At 43.0% G+C, this 27334-nt stretch overlaps 1 protein-coding gene across 1 annotated transcript in view; it reads right to left on the reverse strand.

The window, feature by feature from the left end:
* Positions 1 to 19641, reverse strand: part of hsd17b4 (hydroxysteroid (17-beta) dehydrogenase 4) — a 110815-nt gene extending 91174 nt beyond the window's left edge. The window contains exons 1-4 of the mRNA XM_055633148.1: positions 19492 to 19641; positions 16148 to 16201; positions 9468 to 9575; positions 1435 to 1494 (exon numbers count right to left, since the gene is read on the reverse strand). Of these exons, the coding sequence (XP_055489123.1) occupies positions 1435 to 1494; positions 9468 to 9575; positions 16148 to 16201; positions 19492 to 19564 (295 nt within the window). The 5' untranslated portion in view covers positions 19565 to 19641. The remainder of the gene's footprint in view (positions 1 to 1434; positions 1495 to 9467; positions 9576 to 16147; positions 16202 to 19491) is intronic.
* Between the last annotated feature and the right edge of the window lie 7693 nt (positions 19642 to 27334).

Below are 27334 nucleotides of genomic sequence, written 5' to 3' on the forward strand. Positions count from 1 at the left end.
AGGACTAACATAGAAACAGAAAACATAGGTGCAGGAGGAAGTCTTGCGCCTGCACCACCATTCATTGTGACCATGGCTGATTATCCACAATCAGTAACCTGTGCCTGCCTTCTCCCCATACCCCTTGATTCCACTAGCCCCTAGAGCTCCATCTATCTCTCTTAATAAATTTATCCAGTGAATTGGCCTCTACTGCCTTCTGTGACAGAGAATTCCACAAATTCACATCTCTCGAGGTGAAAAAGTATGCCATTCAGCTGGAAAGAGCGCCAAGAACATTTACCATGGTGTTGCCAGGACCCGCGATATTGAGATATTGGGAGTGGGTGGCAGACTGAGACTTTATTCCCTGGTGCACAGGTGGCTGGGGTTCATTTTATAGAGATGTATAAAATCACGAGGGGAACAGATAGGGTGAATGAAGGGTGTCTTTTTTGCCACAGTTGGGGAATCAAGAACTATAGGGCATTAGTTGAAGGTGAGATGGAAAATATTTAATAGGAACCCGAGGGGCCCCATTTTCCACACAGAGGGTGTGGATCAAACTGCCAGAAGAGGCAGCTGAGACAGGCACAACAGCAACATTTAAAAAATAACTGGGCTGGATAGGAAAGATTTAGAGAAATACGGGCCAAACATCTGCAATTGTTCTAGCTTAAAGGGGTTATTGTGGCTGGCATGTACAAGCTGGACTGGAATGCCTGTTTCTGTACGATGACCACTACTTATTCTACCAAGGATAATCTCACATTTTCTCCATGCCATGTTATATTTGCTAATGTATAAGCCCATTTACTTTGTCAGTCTATAGTCTTCTGAAGCTTCTCTGGATCTATATCCACAGACCACACTGAGCAGCTTTGTAACATCAGCTGTCTTGCATCTTTTAATCTTGAACTCTTCATCAAAAATTACACAGTAGCTATACATATCTGGGGCTCAGCACGGACCCTGCTGCATCTGTTAGTCACAAGATTCACAGTTTGATAATAATCAATTCCGCCAAAGATTTGAGATGCCTTTTAAACTAATTTCCTCAATCGTCCCAACTCCGTCAAAAGCATGCATACACAAGTCACAAAAATCAAAAATAATTGCAAGCACTTTAGGGAGAAGATAGTTGCACTGGAGACAGTCAAGAGCAGATTCACAAACATGTTGATTGAATTGGAGGACTTGAGTATTGTGAGAGATTCAATAGGTTGGACTTGTTTTACTTGGAGCAAAGGAACAGAGTTGATAGAGGTATAAAACTATGAGAGGCAGAGATAGGGTAGACAGTCAAAATCTATAATTGCCCACCCACTCTACTATACACACAGTGCCAACTAATTTCCCTAAGGATATTTTCCTGGACCCATCGAATTTTAACAATCTCATTTTGCATAGCTCCTTTTCCAAGTGTAAATAACCATCAAATACATCATGACTCACCTATCCTTCCATAGGTATCCAAGGCAGTCTGAACAATTTTTTCCCCTTCTTCAACAGAATCTAGAATTCACGGTAAAGATTTGTTGAATGCAAGACAATTGCATATAAAACACCCTTATTATTACAAATGTACACAATTCCCATTCCATCCTAATTGCACGTTCAAGAATGAGTAACTATACAATAAAATACCCACAAACCAGTGTGCAAAGGATTTTGGTGGTAATCAAATGGCAGATTTTACAAACTTATGGCTATTATTTTTTATTAATGCATCAACATTCTTAACTTTAAAAAAAAAATGGTACACAGCGTGATAAATTTCCCTATGAAGAGGGTGAATTATAAGTGAGTGCTGAAACCAGAGCCCAGGTAAGATGAAAGGGAAACGTCACCTACTGAACCGAATGCTGAACCACTGGGATTGCCAAATAGTTGTATAACAAACTTTCAGAGATTTACTGAACTATTTTTTTTTCTCTTCCACTTACTTAATAACAGCTCATAATGTTCATAATTACAGGTGACACAGTTGGCACATTGAGTCTGTGCTGATCCAGGGTCTATTGTAATACAGGGGAGCTGATTGTGGGTCTGCCTACAATAACAAACCTAAACTCAACCTGCCACTTATTAATAAAACATAACGTTTGCAGTCCTTGTAGCCTCATCCAAATAATACTTGGCACCTAACATTACATTTGCTCTCTATTGTGAAGATCAGTGAAAGACAACAAAAATTTCTAATTACAATTTAAGCATTCTGTCACAGTAACGGGATTAGGTATACAGCAACTGAATGATGAAATAGAAAGAAAAGTAAAAGTGCAAGTGGAGTCAAAGGAGGACAGTCACTTGAAAATATTGTACCTCATCAGTCCCCACAAATCTAGCATTCATTTCTCCATGTGAAATACAATTACAAAATGCAGTAGCTGGGTTGGTTTCCACTTTGTCTTACAAACTAATAGAGTTTTGAGTTTGTTGCTGCATCTCCTTTTAATTCCCGATTCAGAGATTGATGTCAAGCAACTCAGATGATGTTGCCTCGGTCATAAACTTGTAACTGACTCATGAGCCCATTGTGCTTTTCTGGTAATATAGAGTCAAAGAGTGATGGTTACCGAGACGGGTGGCGGTGCCGTTACGAAAGTGGCGCTTAAGGCGGGCGGATGGATTTGCAGGGATTGGAGGGATGTGGTACATGTACATTTGGCTTGGCATCATGTTCGGTACAGGCATTGGGAGCCAAAGGTGCTGTTCCTGTGCTGTATTGTTCTGTGTTCTAAATAGGTTCAGAACATTCCTGACAGCACATCTCAGGCCTGCCTCAAAAATAAATGTAATCTCCCATGCATAATGCTCCATGATTTTATAAGTAAATTAGTTCAGAGAGGTAAGCAGTGGAGAGTGGAATGTTTAAAAGGAAACACTGCAAACACTCAGCAGATTGGGAACCAACTGAGGAAAGGTGCTCCAAGTTATAAAAATGTATTTCTTTTTCTCCAGAGATGCTGTCTCCAGCAGAATATTTACAGGATTTCCTGTTTTATTCATTGTTACAGATGAATTGTATTTTAGATACAAATGAGTGGGGGATGTGGGGAGGAATGTAGTAACTAGGGAATCAGATTTAAAAAAGATTAGATAACAAAAAGAATAATGGTACAAGATAACATACAGCTAACTTGAGGTGAAAAAGCCGAATTATCGCAGTTACCCAGATAATTTGGAAAAAATTGTGGTAATCATGAATGAAAATATCAAAAGCAAATTATTTGGAATTGCTGAACTCAGAACAGCAAGATGCTTAGTCAGAAGATAATTTGCTGTTCGTCAATTACACGTCAATCTTAGTTGGAGCAGTGAAGGAGTTAGAGGGCATTGTGGAAATGTGATGGGAGGTACTGGATGCTCAGGGTCACACCTGCAGATTGGTGGATGCAAAGCAGAGCCTCATTCACTCATTCATTTATTTTTCAATCCTCCGCCATCCTACAGACAGCAAGATACAAAGTATGCTTTTGTTACAGGGTAGCAGCACATTCCAAAATCCAAACCCAGTGCCAGAATATACGACACACCAGGCTAAACGAGAATTATTTATCTTTTGCTAGTGTAGCAAAGGAAAACTTGATGGTGCAACAAAGGAACAGGTGACTTTCAGTTCTGGTCCATGTACAAGCAATAAACTGGGAACCAGTCGCTTTTATTGACCACAGTAATTTGGCTTTTTACTGACAAGAATGAGCGAATGATTTATCATCAGTCCACGATATGATACAGTGCCCTCCATAATGTTTGGGACAAAAGACCCATCATTTATTTAATTGCTTTGTTACTCCACAATTTGAGATTTTTAATAGAAAATATCACATGTGGTTAAAGTGCACATTGTAAGATTTTAATAAAGGCCATTTTTATACATTTTGGTTTCACCATGTAGAAATTAAAGCAGTGTTTATACATAGTCCCCCCATTTCAGGGCACCGTAATGTTTAGGACAGAGCAATGTCATGTAAATGAAAGTAGTCATGCAATGACTGCTTGAAGTCTGCAATTCGTGGACTTCACCAGTCTTCTCTGGTGATGCTCTGCCAGGCCTGTGTTGCAGCCATCTTTAGCTTATGCTTGTTTTGGGGGCTAGTCCCCTTCAGTTTTCTCTTCAGCATATTAAAGGCATGCTCAATTGGGATCAGAGCAGGTAATTGACTTGGCCACTCAAGAATAGACCATTTTTTTAGCTTTGAAAAACTCCTTTGTTGCTTTAGAAGTATGTTTGGGATGATTGTCTTGTTGTAGAATGAACCGCCAGCCAATGAGTTTTGAGGTATTTGTTTGAACTTGATAGGATGTGTCTACACATTTCAGAATTCATTATACTACTACCATCAGCAGTTGTATCATCAATGAAGATCGTGAGCCAGTACTTTCATCAACCATACATGACCAGGTCATAACACCCCCACCACTGTGTTTCACGGTGGTATGCTTTGGATCTTGGGAAGTTCCTTCTGTCCTCCATACTTTGCTCTTTCCATTTCTCTGAAGGTAATCTTCATCTATCCACAATACCTTTTTCCAGAACTGTGGTTGCTCTTTTAAGTACTTCTTGGCAAACTGTAACCTGGCCATCCTTTGGTTTGCATCTTGCAGTGTAGCCTCTGTATTTCTGTTCATGAAGTCTTCTGCGGACAGTGGTCATTGACAAATCCACACTTGACTCCTGAAGAGTGTTTCTGATCTGTCAGACAGATGTTTGGGGATTTTTCTTTATTATGGAGAGAATTATTCTGTCATCAGCAGTGGAGGTCTACCTTGGCCTGGCAGTCCTTTTGCGATAAGCAAGCTCTTTCTTCTTAATGATGATCCAAACAGCTGATTTTAGTAAGCCTAAGGTTTGGCTGATGTCTCTAACAGTTGTATTCTTGTTTCTCACTCATAATGACTTCTTTGACTTTCATTGGCACAACTTTGGTCCTCATGTTGATAAACAGCAATAACATTTCCAAAGGTGATGGAAAGACTGGAGGAAAGACTAGGTGCTGAGAGCTCTCTTATACCTGCATTATAGAAACATTTAAACTCACCTGGGCAATTACAAATGCCTGTGAAGCCATGTGTCCCTTTAATTAAATCTGACATTTGGCGCTTTGTGGAGTACAGAGGCAAATAAACAAATGATGGGCCTTTGTCCCAAATATTATGGTGGGCACTGTAAGTTTTAATCTGCAATTTGAGAGGGAGAAGGTGATATAGGATGTGTTGGTATTGCTGTTGGGCAAAGGGGACTACAGAAGCATGAGGGAGGAGCTGGCCAAAGTTGACTGGAAAGGGACCCTAGCAGGGATGATGGTGGAACAGCAATGGCAGGAATTTCTGGGAATAATCTGGGAGATGCAGGATCGTTTCATTCCAAAGAGGAAGAAGGATTCTAGGGGGCGAAGTCTATTTTAAGGGACAAGGGAAGTCAAGGACAGTATAAAATTAAAAGAGAAGGCATATAACATATTAAAGATTAGCCGGAAGTCAGAGGATTGGGAAGCTTTCAATGAACAACAGAAGGTAACTAAAAATGCAATATGGGGAGAAAAGATGAAATACAAAGGCATGCTAGCCAATAATATAAAATTGGATAGCAATAGTTTCTTCAGTTATATAAAGAGTAAGAAAGACGCTGGACTGCTGGAAAATGTTGCAGAAGAAGTGATAATGGAAAATAAAGAAATGGCAGAGGAGTTGAATAACTTTTTTGCATCAATCTTCACAGTGGAAGACACCAGCAACGTGACTGAAATTCAAAAAGAGTCAGGGTGTGGAAGAGAAGCTGAAAGGGCTGGTGGATAAGTCACCTGGGCCAGATGGACCACACCCTAGGGTTCAGAAAGAAGTGGCTTTAGAGATTGTAGAGGCATTGATAGTGATATTTCATGAATCACTAGTCAGGAGTGGTACCAGATGATTTAAAAATTGCCAATATTACCCACTGCACAAAAAGAGAGCAAGGCAGAATTGTGGGAACTACAATATAGGCCGGTTACTCTGACCCGTGGCTGGTAAGAATTTAGAGTCCATTATAAAGGATGAGGTTACGGAGTACTTAGAAGTTCACAATAAAATAGGCCAAAGTCAGCAAGGCTTTGTGAAGGGGAGGTCTTGCTTGACAAATTTGCAGGAATTCTTTGAAGTAAATAGCAGGACTGATGAAGGAGAGTCAAATGTTGTTTACTTAGATTTTCAGAAAGCCTTTGAGGCTGCCAAGAAAGATGAGAGCCCACTGTATTAAGGGGCAGATACTAGCATGGTTAGCAGGTTGGCTGGATGGCAGAAGACAAAGAGTGGCAATAAAGGAGGCTTTTTCTGGTTGGCTGCCAGTGACTAGTGGAGGTCTGCAAGGGTCGGTGCTGGGGCCGCTACTCTTCGCGTTGTATATTAATGATTTGGACAAGGGGATTAAAGGCTTTATGGCAAAATTTGCAGATGATACAAAAATAGGTGGAGGAGCAGGTAGTATGGGGAAAGCAGGGACTCTGCAGAAGGACTTGGACAGGCTGGGAGAGTAGGCAGAGAAGTGGCAGACGAAATACACTGTATCAAAGTGTAGAGTCGTGCATTTTGATAGTAGGAACAAAGGCATATACTATTTTCTAAACAGTGGGAGAATCCAGAAATCGGAGATGCAAAGGGACTTTGGAGTCCTGGTGCAAGATTCCCAAAAAGTTAATCTGCAAGTCAAATCAGTAGTAAAGAAAGCAAACTCAATGCTAGCATTTATTTCAAGAGGGTTTGTATACAAAAACAGGGATGTAATGTTGAGGCTCTATAAGGTGTTGGTAAGGAAACATTTGGAATATTGTTAGCAATTTTGGGCACCAAAACTAAGGAAGTTGCCTCTGGAGGGGTCCAGAGGAGGTTTAAAGAATGATCCCAGGAATGAGTAGTTGTTGAGTGTTTGTAAGCACTAGGCCCCTACTCGCTGGAGTTTAAATGAATGAGGGGGGACCTCATTGAAACATACAGAATAGTTAAAGGCTTGGATAGAGTGGTTGTGGAGAGGATGTTTCTATTAGTGGGAGAGTCTAGGACCAGAGATCATAGCCTCAGAACTAAAGGACGTTCTTTAAGGAAGGAGATGAGGAGACATTTCTTCCGTCAGAGGGCGGTGAATCTGTGGATTTTTTTGCCATAGAAGGCTATGGAGGCAAGTCAGTGGATATTTTTAATGCCAGAGCTAGATAGATTCTTGATTAGAACACGTGTCAGAGGTTATGGGTAGAAGGCAGGAGAATGGGGTTCAGAAATAGATCAGCCACGATTGAATGGCAGAGTAGACTTGATGGGCCGAATGCCCTTATTCTACTCCTATCCCTAATGACCAGTCAACCACTAAAAAACCCCATGGGTAAAGATGGGGAGGTTAAGAGAAGAGGTACGATTAAATGCTTGCCAAAACATGGATAACTGGGACGTCAAACTCCACTAGGAACCCCTATAAAGGGAAGCAATTATAAAATATTCTTGGAAACAGACGATTCTGAAATAGGAGTAATGAGAACAGACCTCAAAGGTGTTACCTGGTATTGGGATGTGCTCAACAGGTAAATAGTGACATAAAATTGTTTATTTGACTTTATATAATTCAAAAATACTTCTGCACCAGAAAAAAGCGTTAAGGCTGCAAGTCCTTTGCAAGTTTCAGTGAAACTACCCCAGTTATTTGTGTTTTACATTGGGGGAAAAAAGGGAACACCACAGAAGTCCAAAACAATATTAGTTTGAAAAATGCAAAGAATACCAACACTACAGCTGCATTCAGTAAAATGGAAAAATGAATGTTGAAGTTATCAGAATTGACAGTGTCATCCTAGACTTTAGACTTTAGAAATAGAGCATGGAAATAGGCCCTTCGGCCCACTGAGTCCACGTTGAACAGTGATCACCCCCTACACTAATACTATCCTACACATTGGGCAAAATTTTACCAAAGCCAATTAGCCTACAAACCTGCAGGTCTTTGGAGGAAACCAGAGCAGCCGGAGAAAACCCACACGGTCACAAGGAGACCGTACAAACTCAGTACACACAGCACCCGTGGTCAGGATCGAACCCGGGTCTCTGGTGCTATAAGCCAGCAACTCTATCGCTGCGTCACTATGCCGCCCTGTAGTTACCCCTATAAAACTCATGCTGAAAATCAGTATCCAAAACACAAAGTGCTGGGGTAACTCAACAGGAAAGGTAGCATCAGTGAACAGGCAGCATCGGGAGACAACATTTTGTATCAGGACCATAGTTTGGATAATTTTGAGCTTGTGTTTTGAAGTTCCCGATGGTAATCTCTCAGCACACCTGACTTCTTTGTCCAGGGGAGTGCCAAGTAATCAGGTGCATTTTCAGCTCACTGTTATGCCAGCCAAAGCTGGTGTACATAGCTGGGACTCCTTTAATTTTAACGAGTTACTGAACTTGATTAAAAAGGCAGATTGTAATTACTTGAATCTATTCGCCCCTTATTATCAATGATCTTTAGAAACAATTCAAAAGACTTTGAAATCTGCAAACTATCAAATAGCTCCAAGAAAAGTTTGGGGGTGATGCGCTGTTTGTCATCATGCGCAGTGGTAGAGTTGATGTCTTACAGTGCCAGAGAACAGGGTTCGATCCTGCATATGGGTACTGTATATACTGAGTCAGTTTCAAGCGATGGCCAGAAAACCAGACCTCCATCTTGATTAATCCCACAGACTCACAAGGGGCAAGAGCAGCTAGAAGAAGCATGCACGCCTTCATTGCAAGCACCAAGCCAATCAAGCAAGATGCTGCTGGCATGTTAAACATCCTTCCAGAATTTGCATTCAGTCAAATAACATTGGGTAGATTCATGTTATATGTAACCATATTCTCTACAATTAGTCATAGGTCAGTATTTGTTTTCTTTATTTCCCTTCCATTGTTATAAGATGCAACATTTGCAATGCAGAAAATATGGATCAAAGGAAATTTAGAATACCATCACCCCCCCCCCCACTTTTAAAAGTTACAGGAACCCGCATGCTATTTTCCCAAATATCACATCAATAGATTTCTTCATTATTTTGTGGTCCAATTGGCTGAATGACTGATATAATTGTGTTTTATTTATTTTCACTGGAAGGGAACTACTACAAACAGAAAAGCAAGTTTTGAAATCTAAAGATAAATAAATTATGTCAAAATTGCAACTGCAAAGGCACAACACACAATAACCAATTGTTTCAGTAGCATGAGAATGTCCTTCACTCAAAGTTTCACATATCATTTCACCGTGGCTCTGATTAGTGATTAGCATTTACAAAATCTGCAATTTTTTGTATATTGATAAAATATTTAGTATAATTCAAAGGTGAAATGTTTGTCTCAATTGTACCACATCTTCGTACAAACTTTTAAATGATGATCTTCTAGAGAGAATAGTCCAGTCAGGAAATAGAACAGATAATGATGCATTTTGAACATAAAACAGAACAAGCTGAATAAAACGTGAAGCACAATACCATAGCTGGCCACAGCATTGCCTCCTTTTGCCCTTATCTCTTCCACCACTCTATCTGCAGCAGATGAGCTTTTGCCTTCTCCTTTGATGTCACCGCCTAGGTCATTTACTGCAGCAAGAAATTAATAAAGTTAGATCAAAATAAATATTTCACTTTCTATAATGTTGTGATAGGGGTACCGACACAAGAATAGCTAATTTAATCTATTGATTTTATTCAATCCCAAGCTATATTAAAAAAATTACACATTTTACTGCATTTCCCCCGAGCAAGTTTCTCTGCATCTACTGTGTCAAATCTTTTCATCATTTTAAACACATTGATTCAATTAATCCCTACCCAAAAGAGCATTAAGTATATGTCACCTCTTCTTATAGTTTAACCTTTTAAGTCATTTAATAAAATCATGGTTGATCATCTGCAACCAAATCTGCATTCTGGTTTACCCATGGAAACCTACCATCATCCCTTTTCCTCCTTGCTTCTCCACTAAATATTTCTGCCTTAAAAATATTTAAAAGGCTCAGCTTCCAGTACTTTGTGAGGAAGAGAGTTCCAAAGACTGATGAAGTCTAAACGTTTGCCTCATCTCTATCATAAATATGTGACCCCCATGTTTTTTTTCACTCACTCAATGATCTTTACTCACTCACTTAACACATCTACATCCCTTTGATAACATTTCTGATTTAATCTGCATGATACTCATTCAGACAAGTTGGTAGACAAATGCAAATAGGTCTTCCTTCACAACGATGGATCAAAAAATAAAACATAGTCTGGCCCAGTCCCTGTATAACTAAGCATGACTTCATTATTGAATTCTAATCACCGAGAGAAATAACATACTATATACATAATTAATTCTGCATTAAAGAACAACAAGCTGGAAATCGTAGAGCAAAACTTACTACAAGAGAACATTTTGAAAAAAAGTTATGTTATTTGTTGCAATAGAGCTATTGAAGACATCAGTTTTATATCATGTAATTTTAAAGTTACTGCACAGTTTAAAATGTTATACTGAAAGTGGTGAAACAGACTTACAGTCCTTTACAGAAGCAATACAAATCAATTAAATAATTCACTGAATGTGTAGGAAAGAATAGCAGATGCTGGTTTAAATCGAAGGCTGACACAAAATGCTGGAGTAACTCAGCGGGACCAGCAGCATTGATGCTGCCGGTCCCGCTGACTTACTCCAGCATTTTGTATCTACGCAAAAAATTTACTGATCCTGATTGCCTGCAAAATCATGTTGTCAGTAGTATACAGAGAATTACTGTTTCGTGAACATTACTTAAAGCACTAAAACTGAAAGACAGAAGCTCAATTCTTGAACTGTGCCAAGACTTAGAGATAGATTAAAGAAGTTAGGGATAGAATAAAACTAAAAGAAAAGATGTATAACACAGCAAAGAGTAGCCGGAAGCCAGAGGATTGGGAAACTTTCATAGGACAACAGAAGGAAACAAAACGGGAAATACGGGCTGAAAAGATGAAGTACGAAGGGAAGCTGGCCAGGAATATAAAGAAGGACAGTAAAAGATTATTTCAATATGTTAAGGGAAAAAGAGTAGCAAAGTCAGATGTGGGTCCCTTGAAGGCAGACACGGGTGAAATTATTATGGGCAACAAGGAAATGGCAGAGGAGTTGAACAGGTACTTTGGATCTGTCTTCACTAAGGAAGACACAAAAAATCTCCCAGATGTACTGGAGGACAGAGGATCTAAGGGGGTAGAGGAACTGAAAGAAATGTTCATTAGGCGAGAAATAGTATTGGGTAGGCTAATGGGACTGAAGGATGATAAATCCCCTGGGCCTGATGGTCTGCATCCCAGGGTCCTCAGATAGGTGGCTCTCGAAATACAATACAATACAACGGTTTATTTGTCACATTGCACAAAAAGTGCAAGTGAAATGATATGTCAGCAGCGATACAATGATAAAGGGCACACACAAAAACACAATAAAATTTTAACATAAACATCCACCACAGCATTCATCACTGTGGTGGAAGGCACACAATTTGTCCAGTCCTCCTCCATTTTCCCCCGTGGTCGGGACCTCAACCCTCCGCAGCAGTCGCTGCGGGCGTCCAGATGGTAAGGACAAGGTACAAGTCCAGGTAAGTCCAGAGTCGGCTCCTCCCCACCGGAGACCGCAGCTTTTAGTTGGTATAGGCCGGCGGCCGAAGATTTAAAGTTTGCATGTCTGGGAATTACTCCACATCCGCAGCCATAAGCACCGCAGTCTGCAGGGCCGGCGGTCGAAGCTCCCCTCCAGGGGTGATGTTAAGTCCATACCGGACCCGCGGTAGAAAGTTGGCCGCGGGCGGCGGTGGAAGCTTCTTCTTCCCCCCCGGGTCCCCCACGAGGGATCCCGGGCTGTAGACGCCGCGCCAGCTGGAGCTGTGCAGACCGCGGCTTCAGGCTGCCGTCTGCTGCGGGCCAACGGAACGGAGCGCTCCCCTCCAGCGAGCCCCAGCTCCGTGCTGACAGTCCACGCTGCACCCGCCGCCGGAACCCCGAGCCCCGGGCGCGTCTCCGGGAAAGGCCGCGCCGATCCTCGCTGTTAGGCCACGGGGGAGGCTTCCTGGAAAAAGTCGCCTCTCCTTGGAGGAGGCGACCAAAACGGTTTCCCCCTCACCCCCCCACACCACCCCCCACACAAAACACACGAAGGAACATTAAAAACATACTTTAAAACATACCAAAAAAATAAAAAAAGTTGGAAAAAACTAACACGCTGCTGACAGGGCTGCCACCAGTGCAGCGCTCCCACCGACCCGGATCCAAATAGTGGACGCATTGGTGGTCATTTTCCAATGTTCAATAGATTCAGGATCAGTTCCTGTGGATTGGTGGATAGCTAATGTTATCCCACTTTTGAGAAAGGAGCGAGAGAGAAAATGGGGAATTACAGACCAGTTAGCCTGACTTCGGTGGTGGGAAAGATGCTGGAGTCAATTATTAAAGAGGTAATAATGGGGCATTTGGATAGCAGTAAAATGATTAGTCCAAGTCAACATGGATTATTAAAGGGAAATCATGCTTGACTAATCTTCTTGAATTTTTTGAGGATGTGACAAGTAAAATGGATGAAGGGGAGCCAGTGGATGTCGTGTGTCTAGACTTTCAGAAAATTAGAGCACATGGTATTGGGGGTAGGGTGTTGGCATGGATAGAAAATTGGTTGGCAGACCGGAAGCAAAGAGTAGGAGTGAACGGGTACTTTTCAGAATGGCAGGCAGTGGCGAGTGGAGTGCCGCAAGGCTCGGTGCTGGGGCCGCAACTGCTTACCATCTATATTACTAAAAGTCACGATTTCCGAGAGAACGCCGCCAGCTACGGCCATCATTTTTGGCTACCTCACTCAGAGCCCCCCTCCGCCGCATTTGTGCCGAGGATATTTCCCGTCGATGAAAAATGACAGAGATATTAATGTTTTTACAAAATTCACCATTCTCTCTGCTACCCCTGCGGGAGGGAGGGGGAGGGACTATAAAACCAGGAAGTGGTGTGCCGCAATCAGTCTCTGCAAGTGATGTGCCTCAATCAGAGCTCTGAATGACACTGAACAAATGTCTCCACAGCTGTGAGTACCCATAATGTGGTTTGAAAATGAAAATATGGTTAGTTTGAGGGAAAAAAGCACTGCCTGCAAATGGTTGTTTGGGGGGTTTGGGTAAAAAAGGCACTCTCTCTCTCTCTCTCCCCACGTCTCTCTCTCCCTATCTCTCTCTATTTCCCTATCCCTCTCTCTTTCTCTCTCTCTCTCCCCCTTTCTCTCTCTCTCCCTCTCCCTCTCTCTCTCTCTCTCTCTCCCCCTCTCTCTCCCTCTCTCTCTCTCTCTCCCCTCCTCTCTCTCCCCACCTCTCCCCTTTCCTTCTCTCCCTCATCACCTCCGTCGCCTCATCTCTCCTCTCTCTCTCTCTTCCTCCTCTCTCTCCCCCCCATCTCTCCCCCCCTCTTCCCCTACCCTCCACCCTCCCCCTCTATCCCCGTCCCTGCTCCCCCACCTCACCCCCCTCTCTCTCCACCTCACTCTCACCCTCTCTCTCTCTCCTCCCCCACCTTTCCCCCCTCACCTACCCTCCCTCTTCTCCTCCTCTCCACCCCCTACCCCCTATCCCCCTTGCCCCTCTCTCTGTGTCCCTGTGTCGCTCTCTGTCTCTGCCCCTTCACTCTCTGCCCTCACTCTCTAAACCCCTCCCCCCTCTCTAGATCTGACTGCAAGTTGGGGGCTATACGTCAGTAGATAGGGTGGGTATGGGGTAAAAGGAGCAAATTAATAAATATTAATATAATATCAAGGGGGGTAATTAGCATAAGTGCGGGGGCGGGGGATAGTTAGTGTGTGTGACGCTGCATGCAGCCTCCCCCCCCACAACCGCACATTGGGGGAACAGGCCCAACGGGTCTGCACTTGGTCTAGTATATATTAATGATTTGGAAGAGGGAATTAGGATCAACACTAGCAAGTTTGCGGATGACCCAAAGCTGGGTGGCAGTGTGAGCTGTGAAGAGGATGTTAGGAGGTTGCTGGGTGACCTGGACAGGTTGAGTGAGTGGGCAGATGCGTGGCAGATGCAGTATAATATAGATAATCAATCAATCAATCAACCTTTATTGTCATCTTGCAGCAACAGTTGTTACAGTGCAAAATGAAAAGACGTTTCCCAGTGAATAGCGGAGCATTGCACATGAAATTTAAAACACTTCACACATAATAACACTAAAAACAATCCAGTCCCTGATGGAACAGTATAAATAGTTAAAAGCAGGTAAAAAAAAAAACACAATGTTAAAATACAATAAACCAATCATAAAAAATGTCCGGGGCCGCTGATTTGAGTGGCCAGTGCCAGTATTAAAGTGTCCGTGCCAGCCGCAGAGTCAAGCCAAGTGACTGTGGGTGCAGAGTGACTGTTTAGCAGCCTCACAGCCTGTGGTAGGAAGCTGTTTAGCAGCCTCGTAGTCCGGGCTTTGATGCTTCGATATCTCTTGCCTGATGGCAGGAGATCCAGGTGTATGTGGAGGGGGTGCAGTTTGTCCTTGGCAATTCTCTGTGCTTTCTTCAGACAGCGGCTCTGGAACAGTTCTTGTACCGAGGGTAGGGAGACGCCAATGATCCTCTCTGCTCCCCTCACTACCCTCTGCAGAGCCTTCCTGTCCGAGCAGTTGCAGGTGCAGTACCACGTATTTATGCAGTAAATGTGAGTTTATCCACTTTGGCAGCAAAAACAAGGGGGCAGATTGTTATCTCAATGAGGTTAGTTTAGGTAAGGGGGAGGTGCAGCGAGACCTGGGCGTCCTTGTACACCGGTCACTGAAAGTTGGCGTGCAGGTACAGCAGGCAGTGAAGAAAGCTAATGGAATGTTGGCCTTCATAACAAGAGGATTTCAGTATAGGAGTAAAGAGGTTCTTCTGCAGTTGTATAGGACTTTGGTGAGACCACATCCGGAATATTGTGTACAGTTTTGGTCTCCTAATTTGAGGAAGGACATCCTTATGGTTGAGGCAGTGCAGCATAGGTTCACGAGATTGATCCCTGGGATGGCGGGACTGTCATATGAGGAAAGATTGAAAAGACTAGGCTTGTATTCACTGGAGTTTTAGAAAAATGAGGGGGGATCTTATAGAAACAAATAAAATTATAAAAGGACTGGACAAGCTAGATGCAGGAAAAATGTTCCCAATGTTGGGCGAGTCCAGAACCAGGGGCCACAGTCTTAGAATAAAGGGGAGGTCATTTAAGACTGAGGTGAGAAAAAGCTTTTTCACCCAGGGAGTTGGGAATTTATGGAATTCCCTGCCACAGAGGGCAGTGGAGGCCATCAATGGATGGATTTAAGAGAGAGTTAGATAGAATTCTAGGGGCCAGTGGAGTCAAGGGATATGGGGAGAAGGCAGGCACGGGTTATTGATAGGGGACGATCAGCCATGATCACAATGAATGGCGGTGCTGGCTCAAAGGGCCGATTGGCCTCCTCCTACACCTATTTTCTATGTCTATGTTCTATGACTTTTATTTAAAAGAAAAACGTATCTCAGCAACCAGATGGAAGAAAATTAACTTTGGTCCTTAGCTTGACTGCAGAAAATGCACTGCACATGTACACACAGTACTGACAGCAGGACTTGGTTTAATTTAATTGTCTTCCAAGATAAAATAGTAACTCACATCCACCAATACTGAAAATGCATGTAAAATGTTTTATTTGGCAAGTCAATCAGTCATTTCTAATGCCCAAGGTAGCAGTTTAACAAGTCTCAGAAGACTAAAGGGCCTGATCCACTGTACAAGGTAATTCAAGAGCTCTCCCGAGTAAAAAAAAAAATCAAACTCGTGGTAAGCACGTAGAATGTACATAGCGGGTACGTCGGAGCTCGGCACGTCTCTTAGCTGCTCGTAACGCTAACGGCAGGTACTCGGGAAACGCGGTAAGCTCGTGAAGATTTTTCAACATGTTGAAAAATGTCCACGAAAGCCCCGAGTGCCTACAAGCAGCTATTACCGTAATTCTCCGAATTCGAATCAGGGAAAACACGGGAGAACTGTTGAATTAGCTCGTACAGTGGGACAGGCCCTTTAAGGTAAATATGAGAGAGCAGAGTGAAACTCAAGAAAATATACGTTATGATTAATTGGGAATGATCTTCAAAAAGCACTTACCAACAACAGAAGCTCCTCTTTCTGCAAATAATAATGCATAGGCTCTTCCCAAACCTTTTTAAAACAAAACAAAAAAATTTAAAACCTACCAGCAAAAACAAATATATTTTGTACTTTAAACTTTTCTTTCTCTTTTTTTATATGCATGCAAGGTCAAAGATGATGTTTTACAAATGGCAAGTTATTTTAATATATCTGGACAGTATTTTTTCCACTGATGCATCTGTTTACTATTTAGAATGACTACACTTCAAATACAAAATGGTTAGTTTAATACACATTTACACAGCTGAATTTGCATACTGAAAGGGTCCTTCAAATGAAATGATCTGATAGTTCATGTAATTTCAAAAAATCTCTCGTAACTATTCACACATCCCCGTTCCAATCAACAATTTCTAGGAACAGCTTCTTCCCTGCTATATCAGCTTGAATGGACCTTTGTTAAGGATGTATTCCCGATCATTCAATCTACTACTGTGCAACCCTGGCACTTTATTGAAATCTGCACTTTATCTACAGTTGTAAATAATTCCTCACTATCTGCAAGGCTATGCCCGTTAATACCTGGATCAGTTTTGCCACGTGTTTCGGGTAAAACTTTCAATTTCTCCAGTCTATCTTCATAACTAAAGACCCTCATTACTGGAGACACAAGAGATTAGAGATGCTCGAATCTCAAGTAAAAAAAAAACGTGCTGCTGGAGTAACTCAAATAGGGTCAGGCAGCATCTGTATATGGAAATGGACAGACAACGTTTTGGTCAGGACCCTCCTTCAGACTGATGGGGCAGCAGAGGGAAGTTAGCTACAAGAGAAGTGGGGGGGGGAGGGGGATGATTACCATGAACAAAGTATATTTATCCTAATTCAAAACTCAGAGCCAAAAGATGAATTGCCAATAGTAAATTAGAACCCTTGACACTGTTACAAAGGAACTGCTGTTGTAACTAAGCTGGTCAAACAGCATCTTCATGGCAAAGGGATGGTCTCCATTCTAATGCAGGATTTCAACCCAAAACATCGACCCTCCCTTTGCTTCACAGATGCTGCTCAACCCACTAACCTCATTGACTTGAAACATCAACTCTGCTTTTCTCTTCAAAGATGTTACCTGTCCTGCCGAATATTTTCCACAATGGTTTTCATCTCAATTTTGCTGAATCATTGCCCAAAATCGATTGTCAATTTTTCTCACTTCACTGTTGCACTTTGCCTCAAACAACCTTCCCACGTTGTCCAGTTAATCATCACAACCAAAGGTAAATGGTTCAATCAACAGTGACTACTTTGCAGAACAAACTATCATCGAAACCTCAGCAGTTGAGTTGTGGTATGAAGACAATGTTTAGGTTTACACTTTCAGAGTCAGGAAACTGACCCTTCGGCTTACCTATGCCGATCAAGATGCACCATATACACTTGACCCACCCGTCTGTGTTTGGCCCATAAACCTCTTGACCTTTCCTATCCAAGTCCCTGTACAAATGTCTTTAAATGGTATTTTTGTACCTGCTTCAGCTACCTCATCTGACAGCTCATTCCATATATCCACCACCCTCTGTGTGAAAAAGTTTTCCCTCAGGTTCCTATTACCTTAAACCTATGGCCTCTGGTTCACAATTCTGCTACTCTGGGGAAAAGGGTCTACCCTATCTATTCCCCTCATAATTTTGTACACCTCTATAAGTTTTGCCCTCATCCCCCTGTGCTCTGAGGAAAATGGTTCTAGCCTGCCCCCACCTCTCCCTATAGCTCAGGCCCTCAAGTCCTAGCACAACCCTCGTAAATCTTCTCTGCACTCTTTCCCGCTTAACAACCTATCTGCTATAGCAGGGTGACCAAAACTGAACACACTACTGCAAATGTGGATTCACCAACATTTTGTACAATTGTAACATTACATCCCAAATTCTACACTCAATATCCTGACTGATGGAGGACAATGTTCTTGACCACCTCTATCTACTTGTGACTCCACTTTCAAGGAACCTTACCTGCACTCCACGATCCCTCTGCTCTGCAACACTCCCCAGATCACTGCCATTCACTGAGGAGGTCCTGCCGTGATTTGACTTCCCAAAATGCTGCTTTTAACCTTTAACCATTCCTCAGCCCACTGATCCAACTGAGCTCAAATATATTGTTGATTCATTCACTGAAGCACGAGGGTGGGCTTGATATATGATGCCATTCATAAGAATAAGGTTCTCTAACAATAACGGCTCCATTTCCAATTAGCCATTTCCCATATCTCAGGAGTCACCTCTTAGCAAATCAAATAAAATTCACCACTGCCATTAATGCACTAAAAGAGCTTATGGTCGATTAAGGCAAAAGATGTCTCGAATGTGGCACACAACTCATATTCGACTTATCAGTTCCATCCTACCTGCATCTCGAGACGCTGGATAAATACAACTAAAGCTGCCTCTATAAAGTCCTGCAAATACACTGAAAAGTAAACCAACATCCTCACCCAGGCAAATATATCAGACAATTAAGCCATTGTTACTACCAGTTGGCTGCATCATTTAAATGCACAACACAAACTCTTGAAACAAAGTATTCCAAGTTCTGTCATGAGAGGAGATTGAGAAAAAGATTCAGAGATGTGCTCAAGGTGCAAAATCCTATTGACTCCAGAACTACTAGCCCACAATCACACAAAATGGAGCAACATAAGCTATGATGATATATTGAAAATCTTGAGATTATGCATTGGAGCCCTGTACAGAGCATGCCATTTTACAAAATACCCACCCATTTATTCCATCAACCACCTTCTACTCCCTCTGGAAATGTACTTTGCTTCCTACAGTGCCTCATTGGCCACTCCAGAAGTTAAAAACTGTGTGAAAATCATCCTCAGTTTCAAGGGGCTGCCCAATATTTATTTTTGCATTTTTCAAATAAAGTATTGTGTAATTTTAAAGTGAAACGCTGGAGGGTTCAATTTTTTTGCATCAACTTTAATGTTAAGGCCAAACGTACAACATCTGTTCCATGATATTCAGAGAACATTTAGTGAACCCATGCAAACGTAGAGATGTATACACGTTTTGTAACACACCAGAGTTAAAAATTTCACTTTAAAATCAAAATGTCAAAAGCAAACATTAGTGGATTACAGCAATTAAAATATATACTCTGACTTCAACCCAAAACAGAGAAAAAGTGTGAATGCAAGGAAGTTTGCAAACCCTGTGCAGCCAGCTGTGGTTGCAAATTGCCGACCTTTACCCCGGCCCAGAGCACTGGGCTCTCTCATTGCAACCAAACCGCGGCTCCCTGCGCGCAAAACAAATGCTGATGGAACGCAAAGCACCCGGGCCATTACCGACCTCCTCCGGCCCCTGTTACAAGTGCAACCTTCCCGTCGAGGCGCAAGGGGACGGCGGGCAGCATCTCGGCCATTGCACGGCTCTCGGTAACTCAGCCGCCACTGAGCTGCGCAATGTCAGCGTGCAATGCAATGCAATGCACTGCACTATGGGCGATGTAGTCCAACCGAAGCGCCTCCCCTGTCAAGGACTTTTTGCTCATAGAGTTGGGTTAATGACCTGGAAACCCTGGGACCAAAGATTAATCCTCGTTTCACCAAGCCTAACTGTAAGCAGTCAGGAAAATAGGTGATGTTTGGTAACAAAGACCTGTGTGTGACTTTTTAAATGTCCTTGGCTTATTGTCATTGTTATTCATAAAGAAATATTGGGAGATGAGAAGAAAGGGTATTTGACAGTGTTGAACTTTTTAAACATTTTCTTCCTGTCCCTGTCACAACCTGAGCAACTACAATATATTTCATAGTTTTCAACCAGTTCTTTTGTTCATAAGCTCATAAATTCTAGGAGCAGAATTAGGCCATTCAACCCATCAAGTCTACTGTGCCATTCAATCCTGGCTGATCTATCTTTCCCTTTCAACCCTATTCTCCTGCCTTCTCCCCATAACCCCGGACACCCGTATGAATCAAGAATATGCCAATCTCTGCCTTAAAAATTGACTTGGCTTCCACAGCCGTCTGTAGCAATAAATTCCACAGATTCACGACCCTCTGACTAAATAAATTCCTCCCCATCTCCTTTCTAAAGGTTAATCATATTTGTGTTTCATTGCACAGAAACCTAAAGCAAAGAGGATCTAACTTGGAACTTGAATTTGCCAACATTTTAAAAGAGCAGCTGTGTTTTGTTCCACATATGTTCCACCGCGGCTCGGTGTCGCAGCAATAGAGTTAGTGTTGCCTTACAACGCTTTCAGCGCCAGAGACCTGGGTTCGATCCCGACTACGGGTGCTGTCTGTATGGAGTTTGTGTGTTGTCCCTGTGACCACGTGGGTTTTCTCTGAGATCTTCGGTTTCCTCCCACACACCAAAGATGTACAGGTTTGTAGATTAATTGGCTTTGTATAAATGTATAAATTGTCCCTAATGTGCGTAAGATAGGGTTAATATGCGGGGATCACTGGTCGGCACGGACTCGATGGGCCAAAAGGCCTATTTAGAAACATAGAAACATATAAATTAGGTGCAGGAGTAGGCCATTCGGCCCTTCGAGCCGACCAGTGATCCCCACATATTAACCCTATCTTACGCACATTAGGGACAATTTATACCCATCATTGTCAACTCTGCGTGGTGCTCAGATGTGGCAGTCCTGTCCAGCTCCTGCTCTCCACACCTTGAACATCTGGCGGTGAAGTGCCGCCACTTCTACCTTCCGAGGGAATTCACCTCCATCATCCTGACCGCGGTCTACATTCCACCCCAGGCAGACGTCCGTCTGGCACTGGAGGAGCTGCACGCCGTGGTCAACAAACATCAGACGTCTTACCCCGAGGCATTTACCACCATTGCTGGGGACATCAATAAAGCAAACCTCAAGAAATCGCTCCCTAACTTCCATCAACATGTCTCCTGCAGCACCAGAGGAGCAAACACCCTCGACCACTGCTACACCACCATCAAGAATGCCTATCGCTCTATCCCTCGCCCTCACTTTGGTAAATCCGACCATACAGCGGTGCTGCTTCTTAATTAAAGAGCGCACCCCCAGAGGTGAGGACTGTACAGAACTGGTCGGGGGGTGCAGAGGAACAACTCCAGGACTGTTTGGTGTCTGTAGACTGGGCAATGTTCAGGGACTCGGCAATGGACCTGAACGAACGCCACAGCCGTTACAGACTTCATAAAGAAATGTGTGGAGGACTGCATCCCTACAAAAACCTTCCGAGTGTTTCCCAATCAGAAACCTTGGATGAGATCCGCACTCTTCTGAAGACCAGACACCTGCTTTAAAAGGGCATCAATTATACCGGTGCCCAAGAAGAGCAAGGTGACGTGCCTCAATGACTATCGACCATTCGCTCCTCTCACCCAGGGAGATTCTGTTGACGAAATGATAAAAGCTTTTAACAGTAACCTAGCTATGACACTTGATGAAATTATTACGAAAGCACATCAATGCCTCTACTTCCTGAGAAGATTACAGAGAGTCGGTTTGTCAAGGAGGACTCTCTAACTTCTACAGGTGCACAGTAGAGAGCATCCTGACCGGTTGCATCATGGCTTGGTTCGGCAACTTATGCGCCCTGGAGAGGAAAAGACTACAAAATGGAGTAAACACTGTCCAGCCCATCATCGGCTCCGACCTCCCTTCCATCGAGGGGATTTATCGCAGTCGCTGCCTCAAAAAAGGCTCGCAGTATCATCAAGGACCCACACCATCCTGGCCACACACTCATCTCCCTGCTACCTTCAGGTAGAAGGTACAGGAGCCTGAAGACTGCAAAGGCCAGGTTCAGGAGTAGCTACTTCCCCACAGCCATGAGGCTATTAAACTTGGCTCAGACAAAACTCTGAACATTAATAGCCCATTATCTGTTATTTGCACTTTATCAGTTTATTTATTCATGTGTGTATATATTTATAAATGGTATATGGACACACTGATCTGTTTTGTAGTCATGCCTAATATGTTCTGTTGTGCTGAAGCAAAGCAATAATTTCATTGTCCTATCAGGGACACATGACAATAAACTCTCTTGAATCTTGAAGTTATGATTGTATTGCTTGATCAGCAGCTCTTCTAATTTAACAGTAGATATTTGATTAACAGCAGCAGCAGGGTGGTTCTGCTGGTTCCTGCTTTAATTGTTCCTTCTCAAGGTGCCATAGATAACCCATCCTAGTGGGGTTTTCCCAGCAAACGCTCCATCACCTTGGCTCCTCACAGTCTGTATAGGTTCCAATGCCTTCAAAACATTCGTTCCGATAAGTAGGTCGACACCAGATTTTATTTTAGGTACTTTAACACCCTTCAAGTAAGGCCGTTGTTTCAAGTCCTCATGTCTGGGTATAATTTGATGACAACAGGCATGGTCTCATGTGTAAACACATCAGATATTTGTATAAAATTATCTTCATCCAGGCTAGATATTTCAATACTTGTAATGTGATGACTAACACACTCCTTCTCTTCATTCATGGTACGCAATAGAATCTTAACCTTTTCTCCTGTAATATCCAGCCTTCTCTTTAAGCTTTCTGTACAAAAGGTAGCCGAACTTCCATGATCCAAAAATGCATATGTTTGCAACATTGTATTCGTCTTGCTATTCCTTACCTGTACTGGTAAGATAGAGAAGATACAGGTTTCAACCCCGGCCCCAATAAAGGCAGTTATCTGAGGTGAGCATCACTTGGTCTGACCATGTGACAAAAGGAAAGTCATTGATGATGTTGCTGAAAATGGTTGGCCTGTGACTTTGCCCTGACTAATTCCTGCAGTGATGACCTAGGGCTGGGATGAGTGACCTTCAACAACAAACTTAAACTGGTAAATCCTGTCAAATCCTTGGAAATATGCATGCCCAGGAATTTGAAGTTCTTGACCCTTTCCACCATCGACCCGTTGATATAAATAGAAACATAGAAACATAGAAATTAGGTGCAGGAGTAGGCCATTCGGCCCTTCGAGCCTGCACCGCCATTCAATATGATCATGGCTCATCATCCAACTCAGTATCCCGTACCTGCCTTCACTCCATACCCCCTGATCCCCTTAGCCACAAGGGTCACATCTAACTCCCTCTTAAATATAGCCAATGAACTGGCCTCAACTACCCTCTGTGGCAGAGAGTTCCAGAGATTCACCACTCTCTGTGTGAAAAAAGTTCTTCTCATCTCGGTTTTAAAGGAATTCCCCCTTATCCTTAAGCTGTGACCCCTTGTCCTGGACTTCCCTAACCATATAACCATATAATAACCATATAACAATTACAGCACGGAAACAGGCCATCTCGACCCTTCTAGTCCGTGCCGAACACATAATCTCCCCTAGTCCCATATACCTGCGCTCAGACCATAACCCTCCATTCCCTTCCCATCCATATAACTATCCAATTTATTTTTAACATCGGGAACAATCTTCCTGCATCTAGCCTGTCCAACCCCTTAAGAATTTTGTAAGTTTCTATAAGATCCCCTCTCAATCTCCTAAATTCTAGAGAGTATAAACCAAGTCTATCCAGTCTTTCTTCATAAGACAGTCCTGACATCCCAGGAACCAGTCTGGTGAACCGTCTCTGCACTCCCTCTATGGCAATAATGTCCTTCAGAGAGTGGTGAATCTCTGGAACTCTCTGCCACAGAAGGTAGTTGAGGCCAGTTCATTGGCTATATTTAAGAGGGAGTTAGATGTGGCCCTTGTGGCTAAGGGGATCAGGGGGTATGGAGAGAAGGCAGGTACGGGATACTGAGTTGGATGATCAGCCATGATCATATTGAATGGCGGTGCAGGCTCGAAGGGCCGAATGGCCTACTCCTGCACCTAATTTCTATGTTTCTATGTTCGATTCCATTCACAATTTCTAAGGAAATAAAGCCATCCAAGTCTGCATTCAGCCCACACTGATAGGTTTGCCAGACAGTCATCATCTTCAACAAGAGATGATCTAATTGCTAACCCTTGACATTCCACTGACCAGAATCTCATCTGGTTCAACCACATAAATTATGTGGCTGGAAGAGAAGATCAGAGGCTGGGTGTCCCTCATTGAGTGGCTTAACTCCTGACACCCCAAGCCTAGTCATCATCTACAAGGTACAATCTACAAGGTACAAATCTGGAATTTGACAGAAAATACTTCACTTCTTTGGATGTGCGGATCCAACACTTTTCAAGAAGCTCAAACCAAACCAAGGCAAAATATGAACAAGAGTGCTAAAGCAACTCAGTGGGTCAGGTAACATCTGTGGAAGAAATGGACCATTCTTCAGTCTGATTGGTGCAGAGGAGAGAAAGCTGGAAAAGAAAGGTAGGACTGGGGCAAAGCCTAGCAAGTGACAGGTGGAAAAAGACAAAGTGCCGGTGGAACTCAGCAAGCCAAGCAACAAGTGGAGGGATTGCACAGATGCTATTTAGGGGTCGGGGCCCTTCTTCAGATACAGGTAATGGGGGGTGGTTGGCATGGAGCAAGTGACAAAGGCTAGAGGTGAAAAGGATAAGGAAAGCTATGTGACTGTGGTAGCAAGTCGGTCAGAACATGATCAAAGAGCAGGAGAGAAGTAGGAATCACCGAGGGGAAGCAATGAGAAACTAGCTCACAGAACACCCATTGGATGGAGGAGGAGAACTTCTCCAGAGTAGGCATACTTTGAGGAAACACAAGAGACTGTTGATGCTGGCAAACTTAAGCAAAGCTTAACTTTAACCATAAGCATTAATTCCATTATACCTCAGGTGCAAAGTGGCAACAGTGTGTACCACATATAAAATTCACTGCAGTTACTCACCTTGTCTATTCTGACAACTCTCAAGTATGTGACCTCTATCAGCAAGGTGGACTAAAGAAGCAGATGCTTGAAAAATTCCACCATTCCATAATGCACACCATTCTATCTTGGAAAGATATCACCAGACCTTTATTGTCAGTATATTGAAACCGTAGTACTCCTTACACACAGCACCGTGAGATTATTCTCCTAATCTCTCCTTTGTGAATCGCCATTCAAAGGAATAGAGACTCTACTCCTACAAGAGGTCTGGGGTTGTTGTAGGATCACAGGGATTTCTCAGCATCATGTATGTCCTTTGGGCTCTGTCTGAAGTCCAGCAGACTGAAAAGTGGCAGTTCTCTGCCATGAGCTGACATGATGAGGAACAGTTGGCACAATGCATTACAATATAATGGGATTGGTGCTTAATTTATATATTATTTTACCTCTAGATGGTGCTAATGACATACAATTTTATTTCTTCATAAGTGGGATTTGCAAGTTTAGTGCAGAGAACAAGGCCTACACAGGTTAAGTGCAGGTCATTCCATTGTTAAATTAATATTCATTGTCTATATTATACGCCAACCATTATCATTCTCGGGGGACTTTTGTGTCAAGACTAAATTTTAGAAATCTAATCAGTGGACTGGTGATAAAATCGATATACATGTAGGCCCATCCTACAATTGTTGACAACTTTAGAGTTGATCGGTATGACTCAGGCAGAACATTCTGGTTTGTGGTTATGTTTATAGAATCTGCAGGGCAGACTGCTGTCTGAAAACGGTCTCATATTGACCAAGTCTATCACAGTATTTGTGGGAAAAGAAACTGTTGCTAAATGTGCTATAAATTTGCAGGGTCAGAAAGGCACTGCCTTTGGGTCTCGACCCAAAATGTCGCCCATTCCTTCTCTCCAGAGATGCTGCCTGTCCCACTGAGTTACTCTGGCATCTTGTGTCTATCTTTGGTTTGATTTGCAGTTCCTTGCTACACTGCCTTTGACTGGATTAATGAACAATCCAGTTCTATGAGTGTGATAACAAGGGACCAACATCAAAACGTTTGTAGACACAAAGTGTTGGAGTAACGCAGCAGGTCAGGCAGCGTCTCTGGAGAACATGGATGGGTGACGTTTTGAATCGGGACCCTTCTTCAGACTGATTGTGGTAGGGGGTGCAGGAAGAAAGCAAGAAGGGGCAGGACAACGCCTGGCAGGTAATAGGTGGATACAGGTGAGGGTGGGGGTGATGAATAGAAATTCTGAATCAATGTTATAAGATTGTTCTGAAAGACAAAATGGTTGGCCAGGTAGACTGAAACAAAGGACATAAGATGGCTGCTGACCAGACTTGCTGGAACCGGCTGCAATTAAGGAATACACAATGTCTTGCAGTTACTGTGTAGTCATGAATAAAGGATCACAGGCCCAGTCTGACAAGATTGAGGAATACACAACCTCCCCCCCTAGCCAGAAAGACTAAGGGATGTACTGGTCTGAGATTATGTGTGGTTCCTCTAACATCCCCTTATATGTACATACTTGGTTTCCTGTATTCTTCCAACGTGTTGGTTCTTTGATCGGGGGAATGTGGGAGGTGCTAAACGGTGGCATTAACATATAAAGAGCCTTGCAATTAAGGGCAGTCAGCTTGACTCTTTGCCAGGTTGTAACCTGTGTGGAGACTCCTGCTCAATAAAACGTACGTTTAAAGCAACCCTGGTGCCTGGTCGATTATTGTCGAAACAACCGATGTGAGAGAGAAACGTGAATCAACAGGGGGAGGGGGGGTTCTTAGGCAGGTGGTTGGACAAAAGTCAGAAATAAATAGACAGGTGTGAGACAGAAAGATGGAAGAGTTGCAAATGATGAAGCTTGTAGAAGGAATATAGGTGGATGGGGTGGAATATTCAGAGTTAGATAGATTCTTGATTAGTACAGGTGTCAGCAGTTATGGGGAGAAGGCAGTAGAATGGGGTTAGGAGGGAGAGCTAGATCGGCCATGATTGAATGGCTGAGTAGACTTGATGGGCCGAATGGCCTAATTCTACTATTCCTTATGACCTTATGAAACAGGTGCGAGTCCAGGTGGGGCACAGTGGGTGGAAGAAGTGGGTGGTGGTTTTGGTAGTTACCTAAAATTGTGGAATTCAATGTTCACTGTTGGGTTGTGAGCTACCCAAGCGAAATATAAGGTGCTGTTCCTTCAGTTTGCGTGTGGCCTCTCTCTGGCAATGAGGTGGCCCAGAACATAAAGGTCAGTATGGAATGAGAAGAGGAGTTAGAATGGGTTAGCAACTGGGAGATCCAGTAGGCCTTGGTGGACAAACCGCAAGAGTTCGGCGAAACGGTCGCCAAGTCAGGACTTGGTCTCACTGATGTACAGGAGACCACATCGGGAAC

The sequence above is a fragment of the Leucoraja erinacea genome, chromosome 3, assembly GCF_028641065.1.
Source record: "Leucoraja erinacea ecotype New England chromosome 3, Leri_hhj_1, whole genome shotgun sequence".
Taxonomy (NCBI): Eukaryota; Metazoa; Chordata; class Chondrichthyes; order Rajiformes; family Rajidae; genus Leucoraja; species Leucoraja erinaceus.